Source organism: Megalopta genalis, chromosome 8 (assembly GCF_051020955.1).
Source record: "Megalopta genalis isolate 19385.01 chromosome 8, iyMegGena1_principal, whole genome shotgun sequence".
Classification (NCBI taxonomy): domain Eukaryota; kingdom Metazoa; phylum Arthropoda; class Insecta; order Hymenoptera; family Halictidae; genus Megalopta; species Megalopta genalis.
Window position 1 is genome coordinate 10,696,911 of NC_135020.1, and position 27,292 is coordinate 10,724,202.

A 27,292-nucleotide genomic window follows, 5' to 3' on the forward strand; every position below is an offset into this window, starting at 1 on the left:
AATTCTAGTTCTCGCGTCGCGCGAACGATCGGTGAAAACCGTGTGAAACACGTAACCAATGCTTCATTAATTAAACATTAATGATACGCGCGCGCGCGCGCACGTGTGTGTGTTAAGCAAATTCGTAACTTTCCGTGCGAAGATATTATCCTGTTTATATTACGGCCACCTAGAAATTTAAATTGCGGCGTTTAGAAATTGAGAAACTTGAAAGCGACTCGATTTATTTTTGTAACTATTAGCGCGCAATGCGGCGCGTTAATAGCGAACAGTTTAATTATGATATATTATTATATTATATTATATATATATATATATATTAGTAACAAATATTTTTGAAGAATGGGGATGGATGCCTGGGTTAAATGCTTGATCGCAGATGGGACCGACGAAACGAAACGGCGGAGAAGATCGTTCGTCGTTTGGAAAGTAAAAGTAACGATTACAAACAATACTGGAATCCCCCATTCTTTGCTAAATACTTCCGCGGGGAAACACGTTACGAACCGTTGCCTCGAACAATGACCGTGGGACTCTCGGCTCGAAATTAGAAGCTGTTCCGAATGAATCGCGCCATTTGCATGCGAAACAAGAGCGAACCGGGTATTTACTTTTACCGCCGCGTTATCCGACAAGCCTCGCTTTATTAAGTAACACGATCGTAAACGGTCGTAAACGTAAACGTCTAGAAAAAAAGCGAACCCGATGCGCGCTTCTGATCCATTCGTTCCGGCGCATCGTCGCAAATCTTCAATGGCCGGTCGAAGCAAACTGCGAGACACGACAGCGCCGGTGCTATCGCCGATCGGACGCGTCATTCGTGACAGTCGAGATCGCATTCGAGAATTGGAAACGACCGACCGTTTAATTACGCGAAGAGATCGGGCCTGATCGGTGATTTTGACTCTCTCCGTCAGGCTGACGCAGAGATAGGGGATTGGAGTTATTTATTGGGTTGGCAAGAAAGTAATTTTAGGTATTTCAATGTGAAATAGAACTCAATTTTTTCTACACATGAAACGAGCTTTAATCGGTCAAATATTTTCCATTCTGTTCGACGATTTTTTGCCATCTTTCTGGTAACTTCGTGATTCCGCGCTCGTAAAATTTCTGGTTCTTATCGGTAAAAAACTCGATCAAGTGCGATTCGAAGCTATCGTTATTATTGGGATTTTTAACGATTAAAAAGTTTTGTAAACCTCGAAATTAATGATAATACGATGGTGCATGGTCGGGGCTATATGGAGGATGCGATATCGCTTTCCAACCAAGCTACAATAATTTTGTACGTGCTGCTAAAGATGTGCGAGGCCTCGCATTGTCGCTGTAGAACACGATTCCTTTGCAATTTGCCACTTCTAGCCTTTTCACTTTGATTGCTTGCTCTCGTTTCATAAGTTGTTGCCAGTAAATATCTGAGTTGATTGTTTGGTTGCTTGGGAGCAGCTCAAAATACGCAACACCTTTATAGTCCAACCAAATTGACAGCATGATCCTTTTCTGATGCGATTCAGCTTTCGATTTGGTTTGCGCTGGTTCATCGCGCTTGGACCATCACCTTTTTCGATTAATATTACTGTAAACGATCCATTTTTCATCATCAGGGATAATTCGTTTCGAAAAAGGGTCGATCGCATTACGTTTAAAATGCGTATCGCAAATATCGATTCTTCGTGTTAAGTGAATTACTTTCGATTCACGCGGAATCCAAACATCGACCTTCTTACAAGTCCAAGACATCTTGTGTGATATTCAATTGTTGCGTGCGATGCATTTAACCTTTTTGCAATCTCTCGTACAGTGTCAACTACCAAAGCTGAAGACAAAAATATTATAACCTTAACGAAAGAATGACAATGCAAATATAACTCTACCTATTGGTGCAAACCGAAATTACTTTGATACTAGTCCGATAGCCATAAATGAATTCTTGCTTTTATGAAAATAAAAGAAGTAAAATGTGTTGGAAATGTCCATTTTTACACTCCGTGTTAAAATTGACAGCAAACTATCAGTTGTAAACAAAACTGCACGGAATTTGTTTCTATAGTAGCCTAAACGTGTCAACTACCAAAGCAGAAGACAAAAAAGTTATAATCTTAACGAAAGAATGACAATGCAAATATAACTCTACCTATTGGTGCAAACCGAAATTACTTTATTGCCAACGCGATGTAAACTCAGATTGTAGAATAATGTGTCTTACAACACGATCAGTAAGAAAGCAAACTTCTATCAGTATCTAGAAACACAAGAGTAGCAATAAAAATCCTTCTATATCATATTCTAGGAACATGATAGACCAAGAGTTCTTTAAAGCACTGGGAAACGCAGTGTTTCGTGTTTGTCTCTATAGTAACCTAAACGTGTCAACTACCAAAGCCGAAGACAAACGAAATTATAACCTCAACGATGGAACGACAATGCAAACGTAACGCTACCTATCGGTAGCAAACCGAAATTACTTTCTTGCCAGCCCGATATATTTTCAGCTTATCCGACGATCTAAACGGTGCCCTGAAGAAGAAATCCCGGCCGAGCAGGTACGAGAAGTAATACGGTAAAAGTGCGCGTTAAAACGAAAACAAGGATGGGATTCGGGTCAGTCGCGGAAAGTGAGTTGACAGGCCTGGTTTCCTGCGCGGAGGGACGCGCGCGTCCGATGCCTGTCTTTCCAAGTCGTTTTCTTCGTAACTGTCGCCCCTTTTTTCCGTTCGGGGCACTCGGCGCTTCACAGAAAACAGAATAGCCGTTCGTCTTCGGGGGCAATTATACCAGTTCACCGAGTATCTGCAGGAATCTAGTACGTTTAGCGGTATAATCGTGCGCGCAAGCTGGTTCACCGCTTTAGTTTCTTAACTCGGTCGGCACGAGGCTACGGGCTCTGTTTCGTGGTTGCATTGCGCCACGGTTCTAGTGTCATCGATGAACGGGTCGCCAAACTGCCGGCGACCCCGGGGCCCCGTGGGGCCGCGGGGGACGAAAACCGAGCCGTTAATCGTTACTAATTCGCCGCGGAACCGCTGACGGTGCAGCTGCCGCGTCTTTCAGCCACCACCGGGCCTCGGATCGAGGCTGCCGGGGGTCTAGCAGCCGGTTATTGATTACGCCCGACCGACTGCGAAACTCGCGAAATTTCCGGCAACGTGATAGGACCGCGGCCAAAGCTTGGGAAATCGACGGAGACCCGTCTACCTGCCGAGGACAGCCTCTCATTACGCGTACTCGATATTATCCGAGTGATTCGCGTTACCGCTGGACAGAGCAAACAATTGCTCAACAGGCAATGTATTTATCTCTTATCTTACTTCGATTCTTTTCCGTCGCGCTCGATGTTTACCTTTTGCATTTATTTCACAGATTTAGGACGGCTTCGGACGCACGGCTCGCGGCAATCCGTCGCCGCGGTTTAGCGGAGCATAGATTTGTTTCGACGTTTTTTTCACACACAAAGCAAATTGTAGCAGCAAGGAAGCGGCGTGTTTACGTGTTTTTCAAACGGAACGAATACTGCCTCGCCGCAAACGCACCGCCGTCGCTGTACGACAGTATAAATAGTGCAATTTGGATCGGCGTTCAATACGGATAATTGTTTTTCTTTTATTATTGAAGAAAATAGACGCAGTGGACACTTATCAGTACTACAAAATGTCTTCCCAAATTATGGGCTACTCGTATAGATAATTCAATAATTGGCTTTTATAATTAAAAAATGTTATCTCATCTTCTCTGAAATCAACGAATGAGGACACTGGGCTACATTAACAAAATTAAAATAATTAAATATTAAAAATATAATTAATAATAATAATTAATAATTATTAATTATTAATTAAATATTAAAAAGATCACGAACAAAGAAAAATTATTTATTCTTCTAAAATCTATTTTCTTTTTTTCCATCTGTTCAACGTCATTCTAAAGTACACTAATTAAAAGCCCACAGTATGCTCTTGCATGTTATCCAAGAAAAATTGCATTCTCCCATTGTACTAAACGGCTTAAAAAAGTTACATATGGAGAAACATGATTCACATGTACGTTAAAATTCTAAAATAAATACACAGGACACTTTGATTGTTAAAGGATTAAATGAAAGTGTGTATCGCGTTTAACGGAAGTATTTGCAGGCGTTATAATTCTAAAAAGTCCAATTACTTTGACAATGAATTTGAAACGTGAGAAAATGTGAGAACCGTGGAAAATTTTCGAAAATGGTACAGAAAAGTAGATCGAAAATTGGGCCGGATTGCAGAAAGCGATGATCGCCGTGCTTTAACTTTTTCGCCGAAAAATCCAGAAAAGAACAACACACCACCGTTTAAGCGATGACCTATTATCGGACGACTTTCGAGGTCACCGTCGCTCTACGAATAAAATTCATCGATTCCGTACCGGTAATTCGGTGAGAGTTCCGCGGCATTGATTTGGTCACCGGAAACGGAGACAGTTGATTTTCATACGATGAACTTTCTATGACGTGTGTACCGGCGACACGCCCCGATCACGAATTACCAGGACGAGGAAGTGTTCACGAAGAAAAGTGAAATGCGGCGCGTTCGGACGGTAAAAAAATATTTATTTGCGATAATAAATAGCGTCTCTCGACGGTGTCTATACTAAAATTACACCTAACACAATAAAATCACAACGACCTAGATCGATAAAAAGTATACAAACATAGCTCACACCGTTTATCCCACATCGTACGTACGATATTAAGTTGTAATAATTCCAGCCAACAATTGGAAGCACCATTTACCGATTACAATAGCGATACGTAATTCAACGAGAATTTATACGTAAATATATAATATATCTATATATAATTAGTATATATATAAAAATAAAAAAAAACAGAAAAAGACGAACAACAAGAAAACAAGGTTGCCTCCTAGGATCTGATTGAGACGCGTTTCCGCGTGGCCACGGCTGCGAACAGTCTCGATCGCGATCGACAATTCAACGCAAATATCTAGCGGTCGGAAATTATCTATGCCAGGCTTGCGAATTGCACGGCCAACAACGATGCTTATTAAGCGGCGGCGGTGGGACCGACAGCGTCGCCTCGTCCTGCCGATCAGAACTGTGTCATCGTGACCGCGACATTGATCCAGCGGCGCCGATTACTTTCTTCTCGTTCCCGTTCCCGCAGCCAGGCTTTTCCGCGCGGGTAAACAGTCAGTCTCGATGAAGAAGGAAGGGCGGGTCAGAATTCGCTCGCTCGCTCGCTCGCGAGAGGGAACCGGGCCCGCCGCGTCACTTCCATATTTGGGCCGGTTTCGCTTGCGTGGCGTAGGTCGGCGCGTAGCTCCACGGGTAAGTCGGCAGCGCGGCGGGCTTCTGCAGCTGGTACGCCACGTTCGGGTAATAATAGAGCGGGTAGACGGGTTTGACGGGCTTGTACAGGAACGGATTGATCACCGGTGACTGGACGCCGTACGTCGGATGCGCCGCCGACGGCGACTGCACGGGATGATGCGCTTGGGCCGGCACGGCGGGCAGGATCGGCTGCAAAGAGGCCACCGGATGGAGCTGTGTCACGACAGGATGCAACGGCGCGGCGATAGGATGCACGGGAAGAGGCGCCGGGTTGACCGGCGGGGACGATGGGACGCTGGGACGGCTCGTGGAAGGCGTCGAAGAACTCGACGGAGTCGACGGAGAAGATGAGGTCACTGTTGAGGGTACGCTCCCTAGGACCGGCCTGGGGTTCGTCGGGATCGGCAGCCCGAAATGCGTGGGCGAGGAGCCGGACGGCTGGACGACGCCGACGGCGCCGGGCGCGAAGAAGCCGGGCCCGTAGGTCGGCACGTTCGACACGAAACTCGTGCCGGAGATCAGGGTCGGTACGAAGCCGGCGTAAACTGGAACTGCTGCGGTGGGTGACAAGGTGGTCGCTGGCTCGACGGAGCCGAGCGGTGTGGTCCCGTCCCCTTTGGTAGCCTGAGGAGGCTGCGTGCTTGTCGTTGATGTCGTAACGGAGGTCGGGGGCGGCCGGGTTGTTGTGCTCGATACTCCGTAGTTAAGCGGTAACACCGGACCGACCGTTGTCCCTGGCAAAAAAGGTGATTGATTGAAAGCGGTATTTCCGGAGCCGACCGTTACGGTACCCGGATGAGCGTTCAAACCGTGAATCTTCATTCGCTGTCCGAGGGAAGCCAGAAGATCTTGACTCTGAACGAAGCCCGGCTGATTTTGAGCGTACCTTCCGGCTGCGTCCGCGTTTTGGACCTGAGTCTGGCTGGCGAGCGCCCGTTGCAGCTGGATGATCAGCCGGTCCTTTTCGAGCGACTGAATCTGCTCCAGGGTTTCCTGGGCGCTCAGGGTGCCGGATGCGTAAGACGGCAGGGAGCCGGGGAAGCCCAGGGGGTTCTGGGAGCTGCTCTCGAAATTTTCGAACTGGCCGAGCGGGGACGGCACTTGGTTCGTCTGCCCTGGGAACGGGGCATCGTTTGGGGCGAAGTCTTGCTCGTTCGCTGGCGCCCCGTACAATTGTTGTATCGCTTGCGCGTTCTGCGTCAAGAAAACGGTCGCGTCCGAGAACTCCGGCTGCGGCTGCACCAGGCTCTGACTTTGGAAATTGACCAACTGTTCCGGGCCGTTGTTCGCGGGACTTTGTATCGGGGAGAAGGGTTGTTGCTGCGCGTAGCCGGGTAGCTTCTGGTTCTGGGGCGGCAGGTAGTTCGCCGCGTGCGACGCGAAGGGTTCGTTGTTCTGACTGGCTATCGGACTCGGCTCCACGAAGTCGACCTGCCTAATTGGACTCGGCACGCCCTGCTCCTGCAAGCCGCCCGGCCGATTGTCGAAGTTGCCCGAATGTTGCTGCCCGAAATGACCGGGGAATTGTAATTTATCTCGGTGCTGTTGATTCTGAGGAGACGGCCTCGGCCCGGCTTGGCTCGGATAGCCGGGCGGCCCATACTTCATAACCGGTCTGTTTATTTGGGCGGGATGTCTGTTCACGATGCGCCCTCTGTGCCCGGATTGTCCGACTTGGAAGCGCGCTCTTGTGGCCGCCGCGAAGCCGCCCCCCGGCCTCTTATACGAATAACCCGAGTCCCTCTTCCTTTGTACTTCCGTGTCTTTCGCATCGATATCGCTTTCTCCCTCGCCGAGATCCACCAGCTCCAGCTTTGTGATCTCCGGCTTCTCCCCGGCCGCCTCCTCGACGCCGGCCACGGCCTCGACCGTTAATAAGCCCGTAACCAGCAAGCAGCTCGCCTAAACAGGAAACAAGTGAACGGTGAATCTGTTCGGTGCGACGGAATCGTGATATCTTCTTGCCGGCGCGCTCGCTTTACTGGGTCGCGTTGTCACGCGCGCACGAAACGCCTCCCCCCACCCTCCCCTACCGACCGTTCAGTTTTAATTCTAATACAGGATGTCCTAAAAATGTCTCGCAAACCGGAAATGAGAAGTTCCTGGGATCATTTGAAGTAACTTTTTCCTTAGCGAAAATGCAAGCCGTGGCTTCGTTTACGAATTATTAACGAAAAACACTGACCAATGAGAGGCGAGCTCGCCCAGCGCGGTCGAGTCAATGAGCGCACGAAGCCCAGTTCCGCTCATTGGCTCGGCCGCCTTGCGCCAGCATATCTCACCTCTCATTGGTCACTCTTTTTCGTTAATAAGTCGTAAACAAAGCCGTGGATTGCATTTTCGCCAAGGACAAACTTACTTCAGATTACCTCAGGAACCTCCTATTCTCGGATTGCGAGACATTTTTGGGACACCCTGTAGATTCGATCTCGGTCAGAGCGTACGTACTTACCAGAAGAAGAAACTTCATGGTCTTAATCCGATACGCACTTGTCTCACTGCACCAAACGATACGGTTTCCTTATGCCAGCGCTCGACTAACCGCCGCGGGACCCTCGGACATTTAACCGGAGCTACGGAGCTGAAAAAACAACTAATTCGTTCAAGGATGGACGGCCCGACTAAGACCACGGCCATACCTGCACATGTATAAATACAGTCGGGTCGCGACCATCCACGAATTACAATAGACTTTCTTGCCTGGCTTTCATCGATCACACTTAGGCAATGCTGTTACGGATCGGTGATGTTACACATATCGATGTAGAGTATCGCCCTCTCGCAGCTGTTCCCAAATTTCGTCGATTTGCATAGCGTGATTGCCGAAAGTCATCGGGCGTCCACGGAACCCGAAACGTGTTCGACGAGGACGACCTCTGCCGCATAATCATGGGAAACGTTAGGAGATAGAGCGAAAGTGACGTTCGAGGACGTCGTTTCTAATGGTGCACTCGGGAATGATAAATGTAAATTAATTAGTTTCTCTCATTGTAGACGAGTGTGATCATATTTTTATCGCGTGTTCGAACACGAATAATGAGAAACGTATTTGCAGGCTGTAAATAGTCAATAGTAACGAGTACAGTAAATTCTCCCTAAGCTTGGAGACAGAAAAATGGATAATTTGGGAAAAGAGGTTATATCAAGAAGAGATCATCCGAGAGAGAATGATCTCTGGAAGAGATTATTTATATATCCATATTTCTTTTATCGCGCGCTCGAACACGAATAATGAGAAACGTATTTGCAGGCTGTAAATAGTCAATAATAACGAGTACAGTAAATTCTCCCTAAGCTTGGAGACAGAAATGGACAATTTACTAAGAGAGGTTATGTCGAGAAGAGATTATCCGAGAGAGAATGATCTCTGGAAGAGATTATTCGAGCTTCGCGACTTGTTTTTATAATTATAATAATCGATGACTGTAAAAACGAGCCGCGAGGCTCGAATAATCGGAAGAATTTAATTACGCAGAATTTACTGTAGTCTTATGAATATTTTCACAGTTTTCACTTATACGTTTCTGCCGTGAACGTAGTATAAAATCCACGGTACGCGCGAGAAAGAAATATGCGCAACCTTAGCTCAACGAAATGCGACAATATGTTGGAAATTGTTGCGCTAATAATTAATCCACCTTTTTAACCGTGACATTTTCAAAGGACAGATAACGTTGGCTCGACTTCCGTCGAACTTGCAAAAGGCATTCCGCGGTTCAATCATTCGCATCACGTCTGTATCCGTCGAAGTCTCAGTGAAAGTACTTAAAGTGATCAAGTCCCAGGGAATACGGAATAGGTGTTCATTTATAGTGAAATATTCGCATTGTGTAATTCAGTATTACGCGTGACTCGCTCGCACCAGCGTCCCTATTCCATGAAACAATTCAAACTGTTCGGCGTTACGTGATCGCATTAGGATGCGCTCGATCGAACGGGATTAAATAATACCAGCTTAAAGCGCAGCATGTTCTCTTCTTTTTTTGTCTTTCCAGGCTCGTGGAAAGTCACGTGATACGTCCTTGAGATCGGACGTGAACTATTTCTACGATCAGTTAAACTTGGCTAACCGTGACGTCTCGCCGGATTTGCAGCAGGATTTCCTAAACGCGTCGCCATCTTTATGCATGAACGGCGCGCGAACAGAAGCCGACGGATACCGACAATACGTTGACGCCGCCACGGTGCATTTGTCTTCCCCTATGATTTCATAGCGTCGCCTAAACGGATGGAAATGCTCCGGCGGAATATTATATAAAAATCCCGATGATGTCACTCGTTTCTGTACGCCGTTTCGCGACAGGAAGCACGCGCGATGCTGCAACGCAACGACGCTCGTACATCGCATTCCCGTATCAAAGATGAAACTGCAGATGCATGGCTAACACGCCCACGCCTTTGTAACACACGGAATTTGCATGCGTACTAAACGCAGTTGGAATTCGAAGATATCCGTTATCGGGCGCATCTGGTCCATCGTTTCTGCGACTCGCCATTGTTCTGATCTGCATGCTGGCCTAATGCCAGTCGTATTTCTATCATCTAATATTTATAAAGCATGCAGTCGCCGCCATACTCACCCCCTAAGATAACTCTGGTAAGTTCAGAGACAACGCGAGAAACTTATTCAAGATTATGTCGTTTTAATTCTAATGTCAGGATTTCATTTTTGCACAGGATAAAAATACGACGAAGAAGGTTACAATTAATAATCTTCTGTATTTAACATTGCGTCATGAATTTACACGTGGGTGCACCGGGGTGCGTGGTAGCGCAGAAAATTTCTCTGGATCGTCGAATCCGTGTGGTTACTGTGTCGCATGATGCCCGTTCGTCTAAACCGATGTAGTTTAGTAGGTGAGCCGATCGGAAGTCCGTGCAATTGCCGTGATCGTTTCCCAAAATCGTGATTACAACGGCTCGCGTCGTTGTCACTGCTTAACCGTAGATGTAGGAGTTGTAGTACGACGGGTAGTAAGGGGGGTAGGCACGGTAGGCGTACGGGAGGCTGTACGCAGAACTGTAGGTGAGCGGCGCAGAATAGGCAGAGTATGCGATCGGTGCAGCAGCGTAGTTCAACAGCACGCCTCTCTTGTCTCTGGACGCATCCGGAGCGGCGTCCGCCACCACGGGCTCGAGTTTTTTGGGTTCAGCTGGTTTCTCCTCGGCGAAAGCAACGGCGAAGATAGCCAAAAGGACGAATGCCTGGAACGAGAAGTAATAGTTCTGCAGATCGATGATTTTCACCGGGATCGTAAAAAGCCGCGTGCCATCCGAACCACTTAGCCGTTCGGAAGTATTCGCCGGTGCGATGAGAACAGGCGCGGCAAGAAATTCGATGGAGCTACTACTATCTTTCTCCTCGACGGCTGTACGCTCATCTTGTTTCTCAGCCGAACAGATATCTCTCTGCAATTTCGGCTCGCGGTTGGTACACAGTTTATGATGCTTCTAAAACTCGAAACGACGCTTTGGTTGCCGGACAACCTCGATTCTCACGCGGCGCGTATGCAACAATGTAAGCCAGCAAAATGTCAGGATAATCGAAACGCTCAGTGGACAAGGCACTTAACCCTTTGTACTCGAAGCCATTTTAACTCTAGATAGACGCAACTTTAAACTCAAAATAGTTTCTCCGATCGACAGCGTTTCCATTTTATACAACTTGATGCAATTTCAACGTATGAGTCTTGCAACTCATAGTTACGCTTTAAACAGATTCTCTAAATGTAACAAAAAATTGTACAATAATCGTATAATAGAACAGAAATTATTTTTGAATATGATGTTACAGCTTTTAACGGTGCCTCCGAGCCACCATTCGAGCTGTGCAAAGGGCTAACGATTGAGAAGCAAGCTCGGTATACTTACAGCGATGCACTTCATGGTTGTGTTGAGTTAGGTGGAGCTTTAGAGATCAGCTTCTGCGTTCAGTTGGAACTGAATGATGCTCTTGCTTTTTGGTGGATACCTTTATATACCTGGCGGTCAGATCGTCCTATGCGCGTCATTCGCCGATTGATCAACGCACGAGGACACGCGTGTTGGGTGTGTGTGTGCGCGCGCGTGTTTCGGTGCGCCAGCGATGGGAGCGTGATCCGGTGGATGTTACACGGGGTTGTTACTCGTCCTATTGTTTACGGAGTCGCATACGTAACCCGTGTACGTGTGCCGTCGACGTCGTGGACGAACGCGACGTCGAGGTCTGCTAAGGAATCTCGTTCACGTATTCCAAAGCAGACCCGTGTACAACCTCCGATGCATGGCACGCGGGTGAAGCAAGGGACCTTGGCAATCGGCCAAATACGGACGAAAGTGTTTTACCACATACGACGTAATACCTAGCCGTACCCGCCGTGATACAATTACGAGTTCCATGAACCTTTACGATAATCATCGAACAACGCCTCGAGTACACTGTGCAGCTGCTGTAGAGAGATTTCCGCGATGTTTCAGCGGAAATAGTGAAGTCCCTCTTTGAACGGATAATACTTCCTCGCACAATATCGTCGAGCAAATACTACGACGAAGGAACGCATTAAACAGTGCTCTAAAACACGCGATTGATAACTAAGGTTATAATTAAGGTTAATAATTAATAATTTTTTAAAAATATTTGCGGTAATTAATCGTCAGCTCACAATTGCCAAAGAATCTTCTTGGATCGGATCAGCCATTAGGAACGTATTAAACGGTGCTCTAAAACACGCGATTGGTAACTAAGGTTATAATTAAGGTTAATAATTAATAATTTTTTAAAAATATTTGCGGTAATTAATCGTCAGCTCACAATTGCCAAAGAAACTTCTTGGATCGGATCAGCCATTAGGAACGTATTAAACAGTTCTCTAAAACACGCGATTTATAATTAAGGTTATAATTAAGGTTAGTAAATAATAATTTTTAAAAAATATTTGCGATAATTAATCGCTAGGTCACAAATGCCAAAGAATCTTCTTGGATCGGATCAGCCATTAGGAACGTATTAAACAGTTCTCTAAAAGACGCGATTGATAATTAAGGTTATAATTAAAGTTAATAAATAATAGCTTTTAAAAAATGCTTGCGGTCAGCTCAGAAATGCCAAAAACTCTTCTTGGACCGGATCAGCCATTAACACCTAATCAACGGAGGTGTGATCCCGACTTTTTGCTGCTAAAAGTGAACATAAATATTGCAATAAACAGTAATGAATTTAACGCCAAATTGCGCCATCTATAATAAAAGGCAGTGTCGAATTTGACGCCAGGTGGCGTCATCCGATACGGATGTTACGTTTTCAAGTACTGCGTACAAAGTATCGTTTATCGTAACTTTTCAGTTTTTATTTCATTAAATATAGTACTTTGATTCGATGGAATTTTTGAGGTTACCACATTGACGGTCAAAGCGTTAATCTTCCATTGCCTAGCTTTATGGTACATCAAGATAGTTCTAATAACAGATCTGCTAAGTACGAATACTTCTTTGTAATAATTGGAGCGCGAATTAATGTATCGGAGGAGATTAGATAACTTGTGTGCAATGTCAGTCCATTTGGTTCGCGGCATTGCACTTGGTAAAAGTGATAATTTAACTTTTTATAGAAGGTTGTATAAAATTAATTTATATTGTAATCAATCTGGGTTAAATTAGATCATTTGATCTAAGGATAGAAAAAGCAGCCTCCATAAAGCATTCTCTTCGTGGAATAGCAACCGCGAGTAGAACATTGACAGAGAGTGAATTACCCAGAAAAAGCCTAAATACCGTCGGGAATCTAGTTTAAACAATAAAACAACATCCTCGACAACTTTGCTGTTTACAAACACGAATGATCGACTAGACTACGTTTCTTCGCGAGAATTCCAGTTTTTGCCACTTATCATAGAATGCGGATTCAGAAACCGGTCAACCTATAAGATAACATTGGACGCCCAATTTCGATAGTTTTTTACTTGAAACAATCGAGCTCGAACTTCGATGCTCCGCATTAACATACTCGTTCCTTGAAAAACGATTTAGGAACGGGAGGACACTTAAAGTGGCACTTAAACGTGAGAAATTGCTCTCGAAAAGTTTTCGCAAGGATTTCTACGTTCTCGGAACTTAATAATTCATCTCATGAAACGATTATTTCAACGTCTCCGTACTCCCTCCCTCTCTCTCTCTCTCTCTCTCTCTCTCGGTGCAAAAGAGGAACATCAAATGTTTCTTTGAAGGGCGCGCCCTTGCTGCTTTGAATTTAAATCTCGATGGGGAATCCCGGCCAATGTCTAACGTTCCCCGTGGCGCATGCGCGTAGCCGGAGTTAGTTGCCTCTCGTCAGATCGGCCGCGCGCATACCGATCCCTCGGAGAAGAGTCTTTTCCTTTTTTGTTCCCCGTGAATTTTCAGTGCGGTATTCTTTGTTGGGCCTGTTTGTTTTGTTTATCTTCTCTACGCCGAACAGCGTAGGAACAACCGGGAGAATTCAAATTGGCAAAAAACTGTGATCTTTCTCCGAACTCCCTTGCTCTGTCATCGGGTGGCTTCGTTAGCATATGTTTAATGGCCGAATAAAAAATTTTGGAAGGCTGAAATATTTCTAATGTCATCCAAGCACAGGCTGCATCCGAAATTTCTCATTTATAACGATGATTTAGCGTGGCCCGGAGTCGGCGTAAAAATCGAAAATGGGCGCCAGGTATATATATATATGCGAACGAATGCTTTTATCTTTCGGTAGCCAAATGTTTTCTCGAGGATGCGGCAAAAAAATGAAGCCCATTAGCAGGAATATTCGAAATGCAGCGTTTTTCAATTAAGTGAAAAAAAGCGGTCGATTGTTGTCGCGAGAACTAACCTATTTTAATGACAATCATTTCTTTTTTGGACAGAGGACAACGCGCGAATGCTCGTAAATTTCGTGCATTATAAAGCTTTCGTGCGTTGTCCGGTTCGGTTTCATTGGCAAAACGAAACGAGAACACGGCATCTTTTTGCCTAATTAATAATCCCGATGCAATTTATTCGTCCTAGCGGCTCCGATTTCAATGCCTTCCCTGTCACATAACGTCGGCATCCTATAAATATTTTCTTATGAATTTTAATGTAGCGAAGGTGACCGGCTGTTAATGGAACTGCACCGCATGACTAATTGAACATACTCGATTTCACAATTACTATTGTCTTAGATAACACGCCATTGTCATTCATCTATGATAAGCTTTGAACTTCTCATTTCATATCAATCATGGTTCTCTATAGTAACGAAAGATCGGTATATGATACCTGCCGATTTTAATGTAAATTATAAATTATAAATGTAAAAATTGTACTGCGTTTGGTTGATGCTACTATTGCACTTTAAAATCGAAAGATCCTTTTTTAAACAAATTTAGCACTTTTCTAATAAATAAAATTAATTCGATAACTATTCAATAGATGGCAAATATTTTTTGTTCCAAAATTTTATTTACTTAAATGGTATATACAAAGAATTGTAATAAATTCTATTCTTAGATGTTTAAGATACTTAAATAAATTCAATCAGTGATCGAAGAAAGCTTAATCATATTTTTATTTTGGGTATCAAATAATCTTTATTTGTAATTTTTTACAAAGAATTAGGTTCACATTGTATTTATCTTCTTCGGTAGATTTCCACACGTAATCTGTTAAACAAAAAAGGAATTATTTCGCAAAACAAATTTTTATTGATCTGAAGAATGATTAAACACGTTATATCTCAGATAGAGCTAATTTTTTAATCATGGCATGATAAATCATGGCAAAATCGTTATTCATCACTATTATCATATATACATTAAAAATATTTTATAAAATAGTGGTACCTTATTTTTAGTCGAAGTCTTATTGATATTGTCAAATTCATTTTTGCTTCGATATTGTCCCTTTATCTGCAATTAAGTAGTCATATAGACTTTACTGATTCAAGAGAATAAAAATTCTTATAGATTATATATTTTTCTCAGAGGTAGTGACGAATATATAAAAAGTCCATATCATTGAATATCAAACTAAAGTTATACATCATTGAAATATGAAACAATAAAGACGTAACATTTTGTTTATATGATACTTACTAGTATATTTAGAGAAAGTCCCTGTATACTTCTAGGGCATTACTACAACCAAAATATTCAGGCGCTGCAAAAAATAGGATATATATATCAATTAATTTTTTAATTATGTTATGATAAAATATGTTAGATACAATTAGATAGCTAGATACATTAATACACATGAAATCGAATCAGTTGAACTATGATATCATAAAATTATGCCATCCTTAGTTATATATATTAATAATTAATACAAGAAGTCTGGGAACGCACTCTCATTTTTTTCCATTGTTTAGTTTCAGTTTGTGTTTCCTTGAACTCAGTTAGCAGCATTGCCTGTAATAGAAAAGATCACGATATAGAAGCGTGTTGTTACTGATGGCAATCTGGTTTGTTAATATCAAATTCTCAGATAGGAGCGAAAGACATTATGAAAATTCTTCATTCTAAATCAGTTGAACTATGGACTCATCATAGAATATATATTCATGTAAATATTGAAAATATATTTTAGAAACATACTCACACGAATTCGTTGTCCATTGTACTTCGAATTCAATACGTTGTCTGCTGTAATACAAAAGTGCAGAATATATATTTTTCTGTTTCCATACAAGCTTAACCTATTACTATTAGATAATGTTATCAGATAGGAGCGAAAGACATTATAAGCATTCTTCAATCTAAATCAGTTGAACTATGAAATCATCATGTATATCGTTAACCAAACAAGAATTATTTATTTAACACTCTCAGGTGAGACATACCGTTGCTTAAAGTCATCGAGACTTCTCAAATTTCCCTTGCACGAAAATCCTTTCCACATCTATATTTTCTTTCACATTTACAGTACGCCTCTTCACATAATCACATGTTAAAGTTTTGAAACCAATTGATTCAAACAAATCCACTACTTCCTCTATCGTGAAATAGTAACTCCTTGAATAAAAATAGAGATCAATTAAAAACATAACTTAAAAGAAAGTTCTAACAAGAGTAGAATCAAAAAACTATACCTAGTTCCGTCGTGTCTTACATAAAAATTTTCACTGATCTTCTGTCCTGGCTTGAACCTCAACTGAGCCATATCATATCGACCATAATCCCTCAAAAGTACAACTCCTTTATCATCAAGAACTCTATACACATTCTCAATAACTCTGGAATAAAATAAAAACTTCTACTTAAGTTCCCACTACTATAAAAAAGAAAAGAAACGACAATACGAAGAAACCAAGAGCATTTACCTCCGAAATTTCTCGGGATGAATGGCTGACAAAACGAATATCAAAGTCGCCGCATTCACAGGGAGGTTCACGTCTGCGAAACAATCCTCTGTGGTAACATCGGCCTCGAAGATCTTCATCTTGTCTGGATCGTACAATGCGTGCGCCTGAAAAATGTACCATATAATGAAGACCACGTGGACACAGAGAACACGAGTGCAATAAATACAGAAAGAAATATATATATATATATATATATACCTTCATGAATTCCACCGCTCTGGGAGACAAATCGCAGGCAAATATTTGTTTAAAATTCAGTCCGTCTTCGATCAAGGGATACACGAAATTTCCAACGCCGCAGCCAATCTCGAGAATGACCTTCGGATCCTCCAACGACCCTAAGCCCAGAAGCTCGCTGAATTCTCTGGTGGTCCAGTGTCTGTCCTTGAAGAATCTCGTTTCGTTTCTCTTGTAGAACAGGTCCCAATGCTTCTTGGCGTATTTCTCAAATTGATCGGCTCGAAATTCGGTGACCAAACGCGAATTCTGTTTCCGCATTTTCTCTGTCTCCTCCTCGGTGAGATGCTTCGCCACGTGGTCGACGTACTCACCATTAGGGTCTGTCGATTCAGCCATTTTCACGTGACTTGTAATTCAGCGAATTACGAGGCCGCTCGAACATTCCGCGAATATTCCTCAAACTGTGAGCTTAATTTCTGACGATGGAGCGAAATATTTGCACGAAAACGGTGTGCAACGGCTACTGGAACGGCGGAGTAGGTGAGGACAGGTCCAGCGAGCGTCCCAAAAGGAAATGAACGAGGAGCACATGCGTAACGTTGCTGCTGCCCCACCGTTTCTCGAGCGATGGGGAATTACCCAGAGACTAGTAACATCAGGCTTGCCATTGTCAGGAAATTGTCTGGGAAAATTTGAATCGCGTTCAGCGTTGCCTCAGGTATTGTAACGGAGACACAATGGAATTAATTGTAGGAGAATTGTAACGAAGCGAAATATGTTGCGCAACACTGTTATTATGTAGCAACACTGTTCCCGCGCAATGTTCACGCGTCGCAATGCTGTCGTTCAGGCGTGTAATGATGCGATTTGAATGAAGTGGATTAATTGTAATATCCTGTCGTGTCGGTAATACATGGACGACATCGATATTTAACTAGAAAACGAAATTCATTTGTGTCGTGATATATTCGAATAAGTTGAATGTAACTGGAATTTTTGGAACGCGAAAGAGTTAAAGATAGATTTTAACTATCTTGTTTCGGGTTCATTAATTAAATGACTTTAATATTGTGAGAATTTTCGGGGCGAATATTCGAGGTTTAACGTGTTAAGCATTTTTGCAGCTTTTTTAGACTTTTTGTGGTGATAGTAAATTTTAAAAATTCTCTGTTAATGATCCTTCAATATCTCCAGGATCCTGACATAACCTTACTGTAAAAATCTTCTGTTATGGATTTGACAAATTCGAGGATCATTTTGAATCCATCACCTGCTGAATTTATTATATTTAGGTTTCTTATTATGTGAAGTATTCGAAGAATTTGGTAATGATTATATATAATGATATATATTATATAATAATTATATAATAATGTAATGAAAATAAATGAATGAATGAATGAATCAATAAATAAATAAATAAGTAAATAAATAAGTAAATAAATAAACAAATAAATAAATAAATATATAAATAAATATAATATAATAAATATATATATTATCTCTTGTATCATGGTAAAAAATACGAGATCTAAAATTGTGAGAGCTTCCACGTCTTCATACTTTCTCGATCATTTTCTTTTTTATTAGTAGATTGCGGACTTTCTGCATTTATTACAAAAATGGATGGATGATCTACGAATAAATACAAACATCAAAAAAATCATCACGTGTAACAATTATTACGGATGGAAAGTTTCTAATCATTCCTACTTCATGAGAACAATTTCTGACGTAGATGTTATAATTAGATCTTATTGGGGACGTATTTGATTGCATGCAAGACATTTGCGTTTGGCAGAAATGAATCTTAAAATTAATTTCCACCGGAGAAATGGGGAAGAGGGGAGAGGGGTAAAATTTTTTGGAGAAGCGCCCTTGAAACGGTGCCAGGCTTATTTGCGTGTAGTTTGTTAATTAGCGGCGATTTTAATCGTCCGCTTTAATGGTCCTCGGGGGACAGCTCGATGATCATTGGTATGAATTCCGCGCGCGAACTTATTCGACGCGATTAATATGCGGTCCTCGTAACGGAATGAATATTTTCTCCGTGTGCCCGCCATTGTCGCGCAATGACACAGTGCCGAAAGGGGTTACCCGTGACTGAAATTCAGTTGATAAGTGTTCTGGCTCGTTCGAGGGACTTACAATTAAAATAATACAACGGACCGTGTGTAGATTGTTGCGCAAGCACCACCGTGTTTGATAATAATTCGGCGCTATTTGCGCGCGCGCGCGCAAGCCGCTTTCCGCGGATGTTACAGGCGTGCTTGAACCGTTCTGTTCGGGCCGCTTGTTAACATACGCGCCACTCGTCGCGACGAAATTCTCGAGTGCAATTATAATGCGAGCGGAGTCGATAAAGAACTCGTTACTGCAAAATTCGACGTGGGCCGCACGCGTCGATCTGTTATCAAACGCGATACCGATCGCTCGCGACGTCGCGCAGTTGGCCGGATCGAAGATTTTAGTGACTTTTTTTGACAAAAACCTAATTTTCTCATATCGATGTCCAGTCAATTTTTTTTTTTATTGCTTGTTAAATGTCCATTATCCTCGAAAGCGGAAATATTAATAAAAATGATCATAAATTGTAATATATAACGATAATTTAAAGTTGAACATTTCGAACACTACATTTGACGCCAAAAAATAACATTAGCATTATACTTAAACAATTTTTTTTCACAAGAAATGTCAATGAAAGTTAATTACAAATTATTGTTTGACAAATGCAAAAAAAAGTTAATTATCTATAGTTGAAAGTAACTATTTTTTAAATATTTTTGGTGAAAATTTCATTGCAATATCTTTGATGGTTCAAAAGTTATAAGAGAATGTCACTGAATTTCTCGATCCAGCTCACTGTGCGCCTCCCTTTCTCTCTCTCGTTAAATATTTCGCGGACGATGCACGCGGCGCGATCCGAAAACTTGCAAACGGAACGGGGCCGAAGGAAAATTAATCGATCGAGTAGTATGTAGGTCATTGCGGACCACAATTTCTTCGAGAGAGCTTGACGGAGGTCGCGGCGATAGATTAACCGAATGAAATGAAAAACACGTTTCACGAGTCGCGGTCGTTAGCGCTCCCTTAAGTAATGTATTTCGTGGCGGTCGCTGCGTCATTCCGGGATTTTTGCCATCGAAAAATAATTGATCGCCGGTCCCGGACCCGCTCGGGTCATTAGCGGGTCGCGGACGCGTCGGAAAATAAGCGACCGATAGAGAATGTACAGGGTGTCCCAATAATGTCTCGCAATCCGAAAGTGGCAGGTTCCTCGGCTCATTCGGAGCAACTTTTTCCTTTACAAAAATTTTCTCCGAGGCTCCGTTAACGAGTTATTAACGAAAAACAGTGACCAATGAGAGGCAAGCTCGGCTGGCGCGAGGCGACCGAGCCAATGAGCGGGACTGGGCTTCGTGCGCCGGTTGGCTGGGCCGCCTCGCGTCAGCCGTACTCTATTCTTATTGGTCACGGTTTTTCGTTAATAACTCGTTAACGGTGCCTCGGAGAACATTTTTGTAAAGGACGAAGTTGCTTCAAATGATCCAAGGAGTCCGCCACTTCCGGATTGCGAGACATTTTTGGGACACCCTGTATACCGGCGATAGAAGGGTCCGGGGGTATTAAAAGCGAACGAATCCCTTCTCGGGCATGGCCGGCCAATGCTTTCCCCGATTTACATAATTTCGAGTCCCCTGCTGCTGGACGGTTCTCATTAAGCGACCGGACCACTTTTTCTTCCCTCCCGGCGAAATTGATTACGCGGAGAGAGAGGGAGAGACGAGTTTTCAGAAATCCTATCGCGTCGCTTCTGCCTCGGCCGGATGCAGGATGGCACGGTATATCTTCGCGCGAATGGGACACGCGGTAAGAAATAACGTCTGGCGAGCGTGGCCGTACTCTTAAGCAAATTAAAATTAATTTTTTTCTTTGTTTCTTTTTGCCCGCGAACCGGCAAAACCGTCTTTGCCCGTAGATTTAGAACATCTATTACGGCCGTTCATATTCCCGCCGTAACCGGGACAAATGTTTCCCGGGCGATATTTTACATTAGCGCGGAAGCTAAGAAATACCTTGGAGTTTATCATTTCTCTCTCTCTCTCTCTCTCTCTCTCTCTCTCTCTCTCTCGGTACCGCTGGCCCGGAAAATGCCGGCGCGCTACTGAATTACATCGACTTTATAATAATTCTGTTACAGCCGGAAGCTTCCATTTGCATTCGCTGCCGGCAACGTTATTAATTTAAAATAGAGATCTCGCAAAAGCAATTTATGTGCTGGGGAACGATGAGTATGAATTACAGACAGAGAGGAGAGAGAACGCTCCCCTGCGAGAACGATTCTGTTGCCTTCAATATGAATGAAAAGGGACGCCGAGATTTCCGGGGTGAGGTGCTCGAAAATGTTCAAAGGAAGAGGGGATTAATTCGTGGGAAATTTTTGTTTAACCCTGATCGTTATAGGAAAAGATACCGTCGATAGAAAATCACCGTTAATTTAAAATGGTAAACTGTATTATAAATAAATGCGTTAGACGAAGGAATGTTTAACATCGAATAGGGTCGAAGTTACCGTCGAATGTAAATAATGCGAGTGGAGTCGATAAAGAATTTGTTGTTATAAAATTCAACACAGGCCCGGGAAAGATTTTCAAAAATGTGTAAAGGAAGAAGCGATTAATTCGTGGGAAATTTTTGTTTAACCCTGATCGTTATAGGAAAAGATACCGTCGTTCATGGATCTATTTTATTATTATTTATTTATTTTATTATTTATTATTATTTTTAATTCTATTATTTCTATTTTTATTACGAGAGATCTATTACAGAGATCTCGATCGAAATGACGTAATCATTCAGATACATCGCGATCAATTACAGACGATGCCTGTAATTAGAAATGAAGTTTATTCGAGCTTAGACCATACGTTTCTCGAGAACGTTCGTTAAATTTAGCACAGTTTTTAAATTACTTTTTACAGCCGATAATTTCGTCGATCGAAACTGCTTTCATCTCGATCCGCGAGTTTCTAAAGTGTTAGAAACTGGTGCGATAAAAAAACTTGATAACCGATGCGTTTATGCATCGTACTTCGAGCAAACTCGATGTTCGTAATACGAGCAACTACTGCAACATTGCATTCATAGAAAGTCGGGTTGATTCGTAGCGATCTGAATCGTATTTTAAAGAAAGTTAAATTTGCTGGATGAAAAGGGAAAATTCGATTTCGAAGTAGGTTAAGCTTTCTATGGTTAAAAAATGAAATTTGCTATCCTACGATCGAATTTCTCTTTCCGTTAATGCTTCATTTTCTATCAACAAGTGCATTCTATCGACAAGTTCATTTTATCTATCGAAAAAAGTTTGCAGAATTGAAAATCTTTGATGGAAGAAAAATAATATCAATACTCGTGAATTTTCAGAATGCAAATTTTCTGCGCGAATTACAGAAAGCGCGAGCCAGATAGAAATATCGAGTCGTGTAATACGAAATTGCCGGACTGTACAAAGAAGAAGAAGAAGAATCGATTTTTTAAATTTCAACGAACATTCTAGTGCAATATTTTTTTTATTTCTTATTACTTAATCTAATAATTTATTTATTCTTCTTTTTATTCTTCCTACAATTTGAAATTTTCTTTTTATCACGTGTGAATGTTTTCGTCCCCCTGCTCACGTTATAGTATCGTTTACGACAATGTAACCTATTTCACGGTTTTATCGTGTATTACCAGCGTTAAATTTTGTCGTAAAGAATTCCTTAAAATTCTGTATTTTTGCCACATACAATATTCGTGCGATTTCTTTACGATCCGAGTTTATTCGCTCGAAAGACCAGAACTTTAAAAATTGATTCCACAAAGGTTCACATTCACGCGTTAAAAACTTAAAATTCTGTATTTTTGCTACGTACAATATTCGTGCGATTTCTTTACGATCCGAGTTTACTCGCTCGAAAGACCAGAAGTTTGAAAATTGATTCCACAAATGTTCACATTCACGCGTTAAAAACTTAAAATTCTGTATTTTTGCCGCATACGATATTCGTTCGAAAGACCTCTTTAAAAATTTGCTATTACACGTTAAAAACTCGCCAAAGAAAAGCGTATCGAAGTGATCCAATTAAACCGACATCTCCCAAAAAGCAAAAAAGAAAGCTACGAAGTCTCAACGATTAAAAATCCGCGATTTCGTCAGCGTCGCGCGGTGTTCGAAAGCCGCGATCGCCGATAGAAAACCAAAGTGCTACAATCCAACGCGAAAGAATTTCTAAACGAAAGTGTCTCGCAACGCCGCCGTTAAAAAAATTGAACGTTTTCCTAGCACCGGGCGAGAAGCCCGCGGTACAATTCGTCCGAGAAAACGCGTAGATTTCGAAACGGTGAAACGCGCGGCCGCGCGGAATTCGCTGGCGCGTAGACGGTGCACGGTTCCGATCGCCGAGTCGAGATGGAATCGGCCGCAAATAAACGTTGTAATTAGACAGTCTGGAATTTTTTAATGCATTAACGTGCGGAGAGCTCATCAAGCCGCCGAAGTGCGCGTAGCCGCGGAGCGATGGAGGTCTACGCCGGTAATTGTAGGCGCGGCGAAGATGCCTCGGCCGTGCCTTTTCCATTTGCCGTGGCAGCCAGCGTCGAAGCATCTTATACCGTTCGTCCTCGTGGGCATTCCAAGCGGGAATTCTCGAAAGCCAGTTGTGCCGTAGAAACACGCGCGTCGCCGCCTGCCGTCGCCGCCGCTCGCCTTGCGACTTTCGAGTGCTCGTAAAACCGCCGTTTTCTCGGCACCGCGGACTCCGCTTTCGTGTGCGCCGAATTTTTTCGCGAGCGGACCACCGGCGACCACGGAAGTGCCCCGGCTGCTCGACCCGGAGGATCCCCAGGTTCGAAGGTCAAATTCCGGTGAGTAGCGACTACCTGTCGAGTACCTGTTACCGTGAACCCCGGGGTCGCCTCTCTTTACGAGCGGTTCGTTAACCGCTTTTTCGGGGGGAGAAACGTTCGTTCGGTTGTCGGAATCGCTTGTACCTCGACGCCCACGTCGCACCGTCGTCGACGATATTCGTCGTCCGGATTCCCGGCTCGTTTTCCTCGAGGCTCGCGGAACGATTCGATAAGCGAATCGGCGGCGGCGATTTTTACTCGCTGCTCGTCGCCGCGTTTATCCGACGCGACGACGCGTTTTTCGCGATCAATTTCGATCGAACGTCGTCGAATTCAACTGGTTAATTGCACGCGAACTGGAGCATGATTTAATGAGACAAGTGGCGCGTGACGCGCGGAAAAAATTACACAGAGAAACACGACGAATAATAAACGACGAGATCGTCTCGCGGGGGGCCGCGATCGCCGATTTCCAATTAACGCGCCACCCCGCTTTCGAAAGCGGGCAAACGCGGCGCGGCAGCGAGTTTCTGCGACGTGGTTTTCGAACCAGCTGCGGAAAAACATTCGATTCGATCGCGTTGATTTTCGCCGATGATTTCGCGGCTTTCTTTCGCGCCCTGTCAGCGACCCGCCGGAACGAACGCGTCGTTCTCGCGCGTTTTTCCTCGTAATTTCGCATTATTATGTATTCCTGGATGTTCCTGGATGTTCCTGGAAGTTCCCGAGCGTGCTAAAATCTCGACCCCGAAGCGCCGAAGCGAAAGGGAAGCAACATCTCGCTGAAAGATCGCTGAAAGATCGAATCGAAAAGCGAAACATTGAAAAGCAGCCTCGACGCGCGGAAACTCGAGTCGAGGAACAGGATCGGTTTCAGCAATTTCGCTTTCGATACAAGTGCCGTGGAACTTCTAATATTTCAAGCAACCTCCGTGGACAAGCTTTGAGAAAAAAGAGACGCGAGGTGCGCGGGATACGTGCCGTATCATTCGCGGGCGCGCGAGCGCGCGCGTGAAAATAAAAGCAGCGTGGAAAGATTTTTCGATCGAAGACAAGGCGAACGGTGCGTGCCGCAACGCGAACAGAGAGAGCATCGATCGACGGATTCCCGGCGAACAGTTTCGTTCCGTTGACACGGTTCGCCAGCGGCGATAATCGACGGGTTTCGAAGCGGAAGCGACGATCCTCGTTTAACAGCTAATCGAAACAAAGGAGTCGTTCGTGCGATACGCCGAGGAATACTTTCGCGGGATCTTGCGGGGCCCGCGCACCTCGATGTTCCAACGAAAACGTCGAAAGCCGAAACACGGCCGGCGATTTATTTTGCCAATATTTTCGTTAACGGGAACAAACAACGCGCCGCGACACCGCCGCGGCGTAGAGTACGGGCGTTATCGACACGCCGGAGAAACTGCTATTAGGTTGGTGCATGTGGAATGTCGGATTGTGAGAGCATGGTAATTGCAGTTGAGTAAAACTATATTTGTTTTTCGTTAGAGATTTTGCTTGAATATTCGTTAATTTAAATAAGCGAGGTTTCTTGCTTAGTAATATCTGTAGAAATACGAAGTGTAACATTTTTTTTGGAACGTGATTCGTACCTTAGATTCATGCGATGATTTTGGAAAATATACAGAGATCTACCGATGAAAGCATAAATAATAATCGACGTTTCTAATGACGCAAAAGTAGCAGCAAACGATTGCTACGAATCTACGATAGTACAGTCAATTCTCCCCAATTTTTCTTTGGTTTGTAAACAAGAATCGGCAATTTGGGAAAAGGAGATACGATTACTCGAGCCTCGGGATTCATTTTTATAGTCGCCGATCGTCGACAATTATAAAAACGAGGTGCGAGGCTCGAATAATCGTAGAGAGAATTTATTGTACTTACGCCGCGTTAGGTTTTGCCAAAAATGCTTCTCGCAACGTGCGACTCTCAAAATTGTGGCGTCAACACGAGCATGTGAAAACAGCGTGATTATCCTTTCGCCAGCGTTTCATCATTTGCAGGACTGATTTGAAAAACGATTCTATTCGCGTTGCCGATAAACGAGACGAGCATTTCGAACCTGATATTAGGTTGGTGCATGTGAAATGTCGGATTTTATTTACACGCGAACGTTCGTCTTCCTGTCTTCGTTATGCTTTTGCTTTTGGCGTAATCTCGTTTATAATCGCGCCGTCCATTGCCAGAGTCACGTTTCAACGAAGAAGATTTTCTCAAAAGCGTTCCATTTTGTTATTCGTTCCGAATTTCGTAAGGATATGAATTCAACCGATGTTCGTGTAATTTTTTTATACGAGCATAAACTTGATGATAATACGAAAGCTGCGCGCGATACAAACCAGGCGTTCGGGGAGAATACTGTTAACGATCGAAAAGTGCAGCGTTGCTTTGAAAATTTTCGGTCCGCTGATTTTTCCCTAGAAAATGAACCGCGTGGAAGGCTCGAAACGTCTGTGAATAATGATGCTTCGAAAGCATCGGTGGAAACGAATGCGACCGGAGTAATTCGCTGCTCGTTCCTTCGAACCGGGGAGACAATTACAGCCGAAAAGTACTGCCGGTGCATCGATGAAACGCATGAAAAATTGAAAATTATACGCCCATCGCTTGTTAATCGGCACGGCCCGATACTTCTCCGCGACAACGCTCGGCCGCGTACGTCGTACAAAACGATTGCGAAATTAAACGAATTAAAATATGAACTTTTGCAGCAGCCGGCTTATTCGCCGGATCTTTCGCCGACCGACTTTCATTTTTTTAAACATTTGGAACGGTTTTCACGGGCTGAACGGTATGAAAATGAAGACAGTCTGAAAAATTCCATATCAGAGTTTATCGATCCTAAAGATCAGAATTTCTTTGAGACAGGCATCTATGCGTTAAAATCTCGTTAGGAAAAGTGTATCGTCGCAAATGGAGCATATTTCGATTAAATAAACAGCTCTTCTGAAAGAAGATACACAGTTTTATGTATTCGCTTAAAAATCCGACATTTCATACGCACCAAGCTAATACAATGGCACGTAATTCCGTCGTGGTTCGCATTCCTGGACGAGCGTGTCGTTCTCAGCGTTCTCAGCCAGCGGCGGGAAAAGTGCTCGGCCCGAAACTTTCTAGGCTGGTATCGCGCGCCGCCCGTGACTGGGAACCTGCTGGTTGCCCACGTTGCAGGGTTGCGAACTGGTCAAATCGGATCTGCATGATCGTTTGCGTAATCCGGACGGAATCGGCGCCCGCGCCCCGACCGGTTGCGCAACGCTATAGAGCACTCTAATCCGCGCCGTGTTTGTCGCCGCGCTTTTACAGCCGCGCGTAAAAATCCGGCTGCTTCGCTCTATTACTTAACAATCTTCCTACACGATAAGAGCCCAACATATGGGCTCGCGTTCTTGCGGCAGGTGCGCGGATTATGTCATCGCGCGGAAAACGATACACGGACCGACACACGGATGACGCGAGGCGGCGGTACGGGTCTGGAAAAAACGGGAATCAGTTCCACGTCCTGCAACTTCGACAAATCTTAATCGCAGATATTCTCGTAGCCGTGGACCA

General features: G+C 43.6%; 4 protein-coding genes, 2 long non-coding RNA genes and 2 other non-coding genes across 10 annotated transcripts in view; 3 read left to right on the forward strand and 5 right to left on the reverse strand.

Moving 5' to 3' along the window:
- Nucleotides 1-2,338: 2,338 nt before the first annotated feature.
- Nucleotides 2,339-3,641, forward strand: LOC117227844 (uncharacterized). The gene is made up of 2 exons (XR_004492159.2): nt 2,339-3,288; nt 3,361-3,641. It is a non-coding gene; the product is annotated as an uncharacterized LOC117227844 (long non-coding RNA).
- A 917-nt stretch (nt 3,642-4,558) lies between these two features.
- LOC117227843 (uncharacterized) lies at nt 4,559-7,934 on the reverse strand. 2 transcript variants are annotated; one of them, XM_033483369.2, is made up of 3 exons: nt 7,775-7,934; nt 6,132-7,224; nt 4,559-6,056 (listed from the first exon to the last, which is right to left on the reverse strand). In XM_033483369.2, the coding sequence occupies exons 1-3, from the start codon at nt 7,790-7,792 to the stop codon at nt 5,260-5,262; spliced, it is 1,908 nt and encodes a 635-aa protein (XP_033339260.2). In that variant the 5' UTR covers nt 7,793-7,934; the 3' UTR covers nt 4,559-5,259. The 2 variants fall into 2 exon arrangements, with proteins under 2 accessions (XP_033339260.2, XP_033339259.2); XM_033483368.2 differs by having other exon boundaries at nt 4,559-7,224.
- A 237-nt stretch (nt 7,935-8,171) lies between these two features.
- Nucleotides 8,172-10,284, forward strand: LOC143259979 (uncharacterized). The gene is made up of 2 exons (XR_013034044.1): nt 8,172-9,919; nt 10,000-10,284. It is a non-coding gene; the product is annotated as an uncharacterized LOC143259979 (long non-coding RNA).
- Nucleotides 10,022-11,348, reverse strand: LOC143259977 (uncharacterized). Its single transcript, XM_076524344.1, has 2 exons — nt 11,194-11,348; nt 10,022-10,527 (listed from the first exon to the last, which is right to left on the reverse strand). The coding sequence occupies exons 1-2, from the start codon at nt 11,206-11,208 to the stop codon at nt 10,261-10,263; spliced, it is 282 nt and encodes a 93-aa protein (XP_076380459.1). The 5' UTR covers nt 11,209-11,348; the 3' UTR covers nt 10,022-10,260.
- Nucleotides 11,349-14,845: 3,497 nt separating this feature from the next.
- Nucleotides 14,846-17,452, reverse strand: LOC117227778 (tRNA N(3)-cytidine methyltransferase METTL6). 2 transcript variants are annotated; one of them, XM_076524343.1, is made up of 9 exons: nt 16,856-17,452; nt 16,616-16,761; nt 16,385-16,528; nt 16,136-16,307; nt 15,895-15,935; nt 15,642-15,704; nt 15,390-15,453; nt 15,138-15,203; nt 14,846-14,957 (listed from the first exon to the last, which is right to left on the reverse strand). In XM_076524343.1, exons 1-4 carry the CDS (start codon nt 17,231-17,233, stop codon nt 16,148-16,150), a joined length of 828 nt encoding a protein of 275 aa, XP_076380458.1. In that variant the 5' UTR covers nt 17,234-17,452; the 3' UTR covers nt 14,846-14,957; nt 15,138-15,203; nt 15,390-15,453; nt 15,642-15,704; nt 15,895-15,935; nt 16,136-16,147. The 2 variants fall into 2 exon arrangements, with proteins under 2 accessions (XP_076380458.1, XP_076380457.1); XM_076524342.1 differs by having other exon boundaries at nt 15,895-15,938; nt 16,856-17,451.
- On the reverse strand, nt 15,769-15,852 carry LOC117227882 (small nucleolar RNA snR60/Z15/Z230/Z193/J17). The gene has a single exon (XR_004492175.1). It is a non-coding gene; the product is annotated as a small nucleolar RNA snR60/Z15/Z230/Z193/J17 (small nucleolar RNA).
- Nucleotides 16,006-16,091, reverse strand: LOC117227883 (small nucleolar RNA snR60/Z15/Z230/Z193/J17). The gene has a single exon (XR_004492177.1). It is a non-coding gene; the product is annotated as a small nucleolar RNA snR60/Z15/Z230/Z193/J17 (small nucleolar RNA).
- A 5,923-nt stretch (nt 17,453-23,375) lies between the features above and the next one.
- LOC117227840 (uncharacterized) overlaps nt 23,376-27,292 on the forward strand; it is a 32,868-nt gene continuing 28,951 nt past the window's right edge. The window contains exon 1 of the mRNA XM_033483364.2: nt 23,376-23,746. The gene's annotated coding sequence lies outside the window, so the exon portion shown is untranslated. The remainder of the gene's footprint in view (nt 23,747-27,292) is intronic.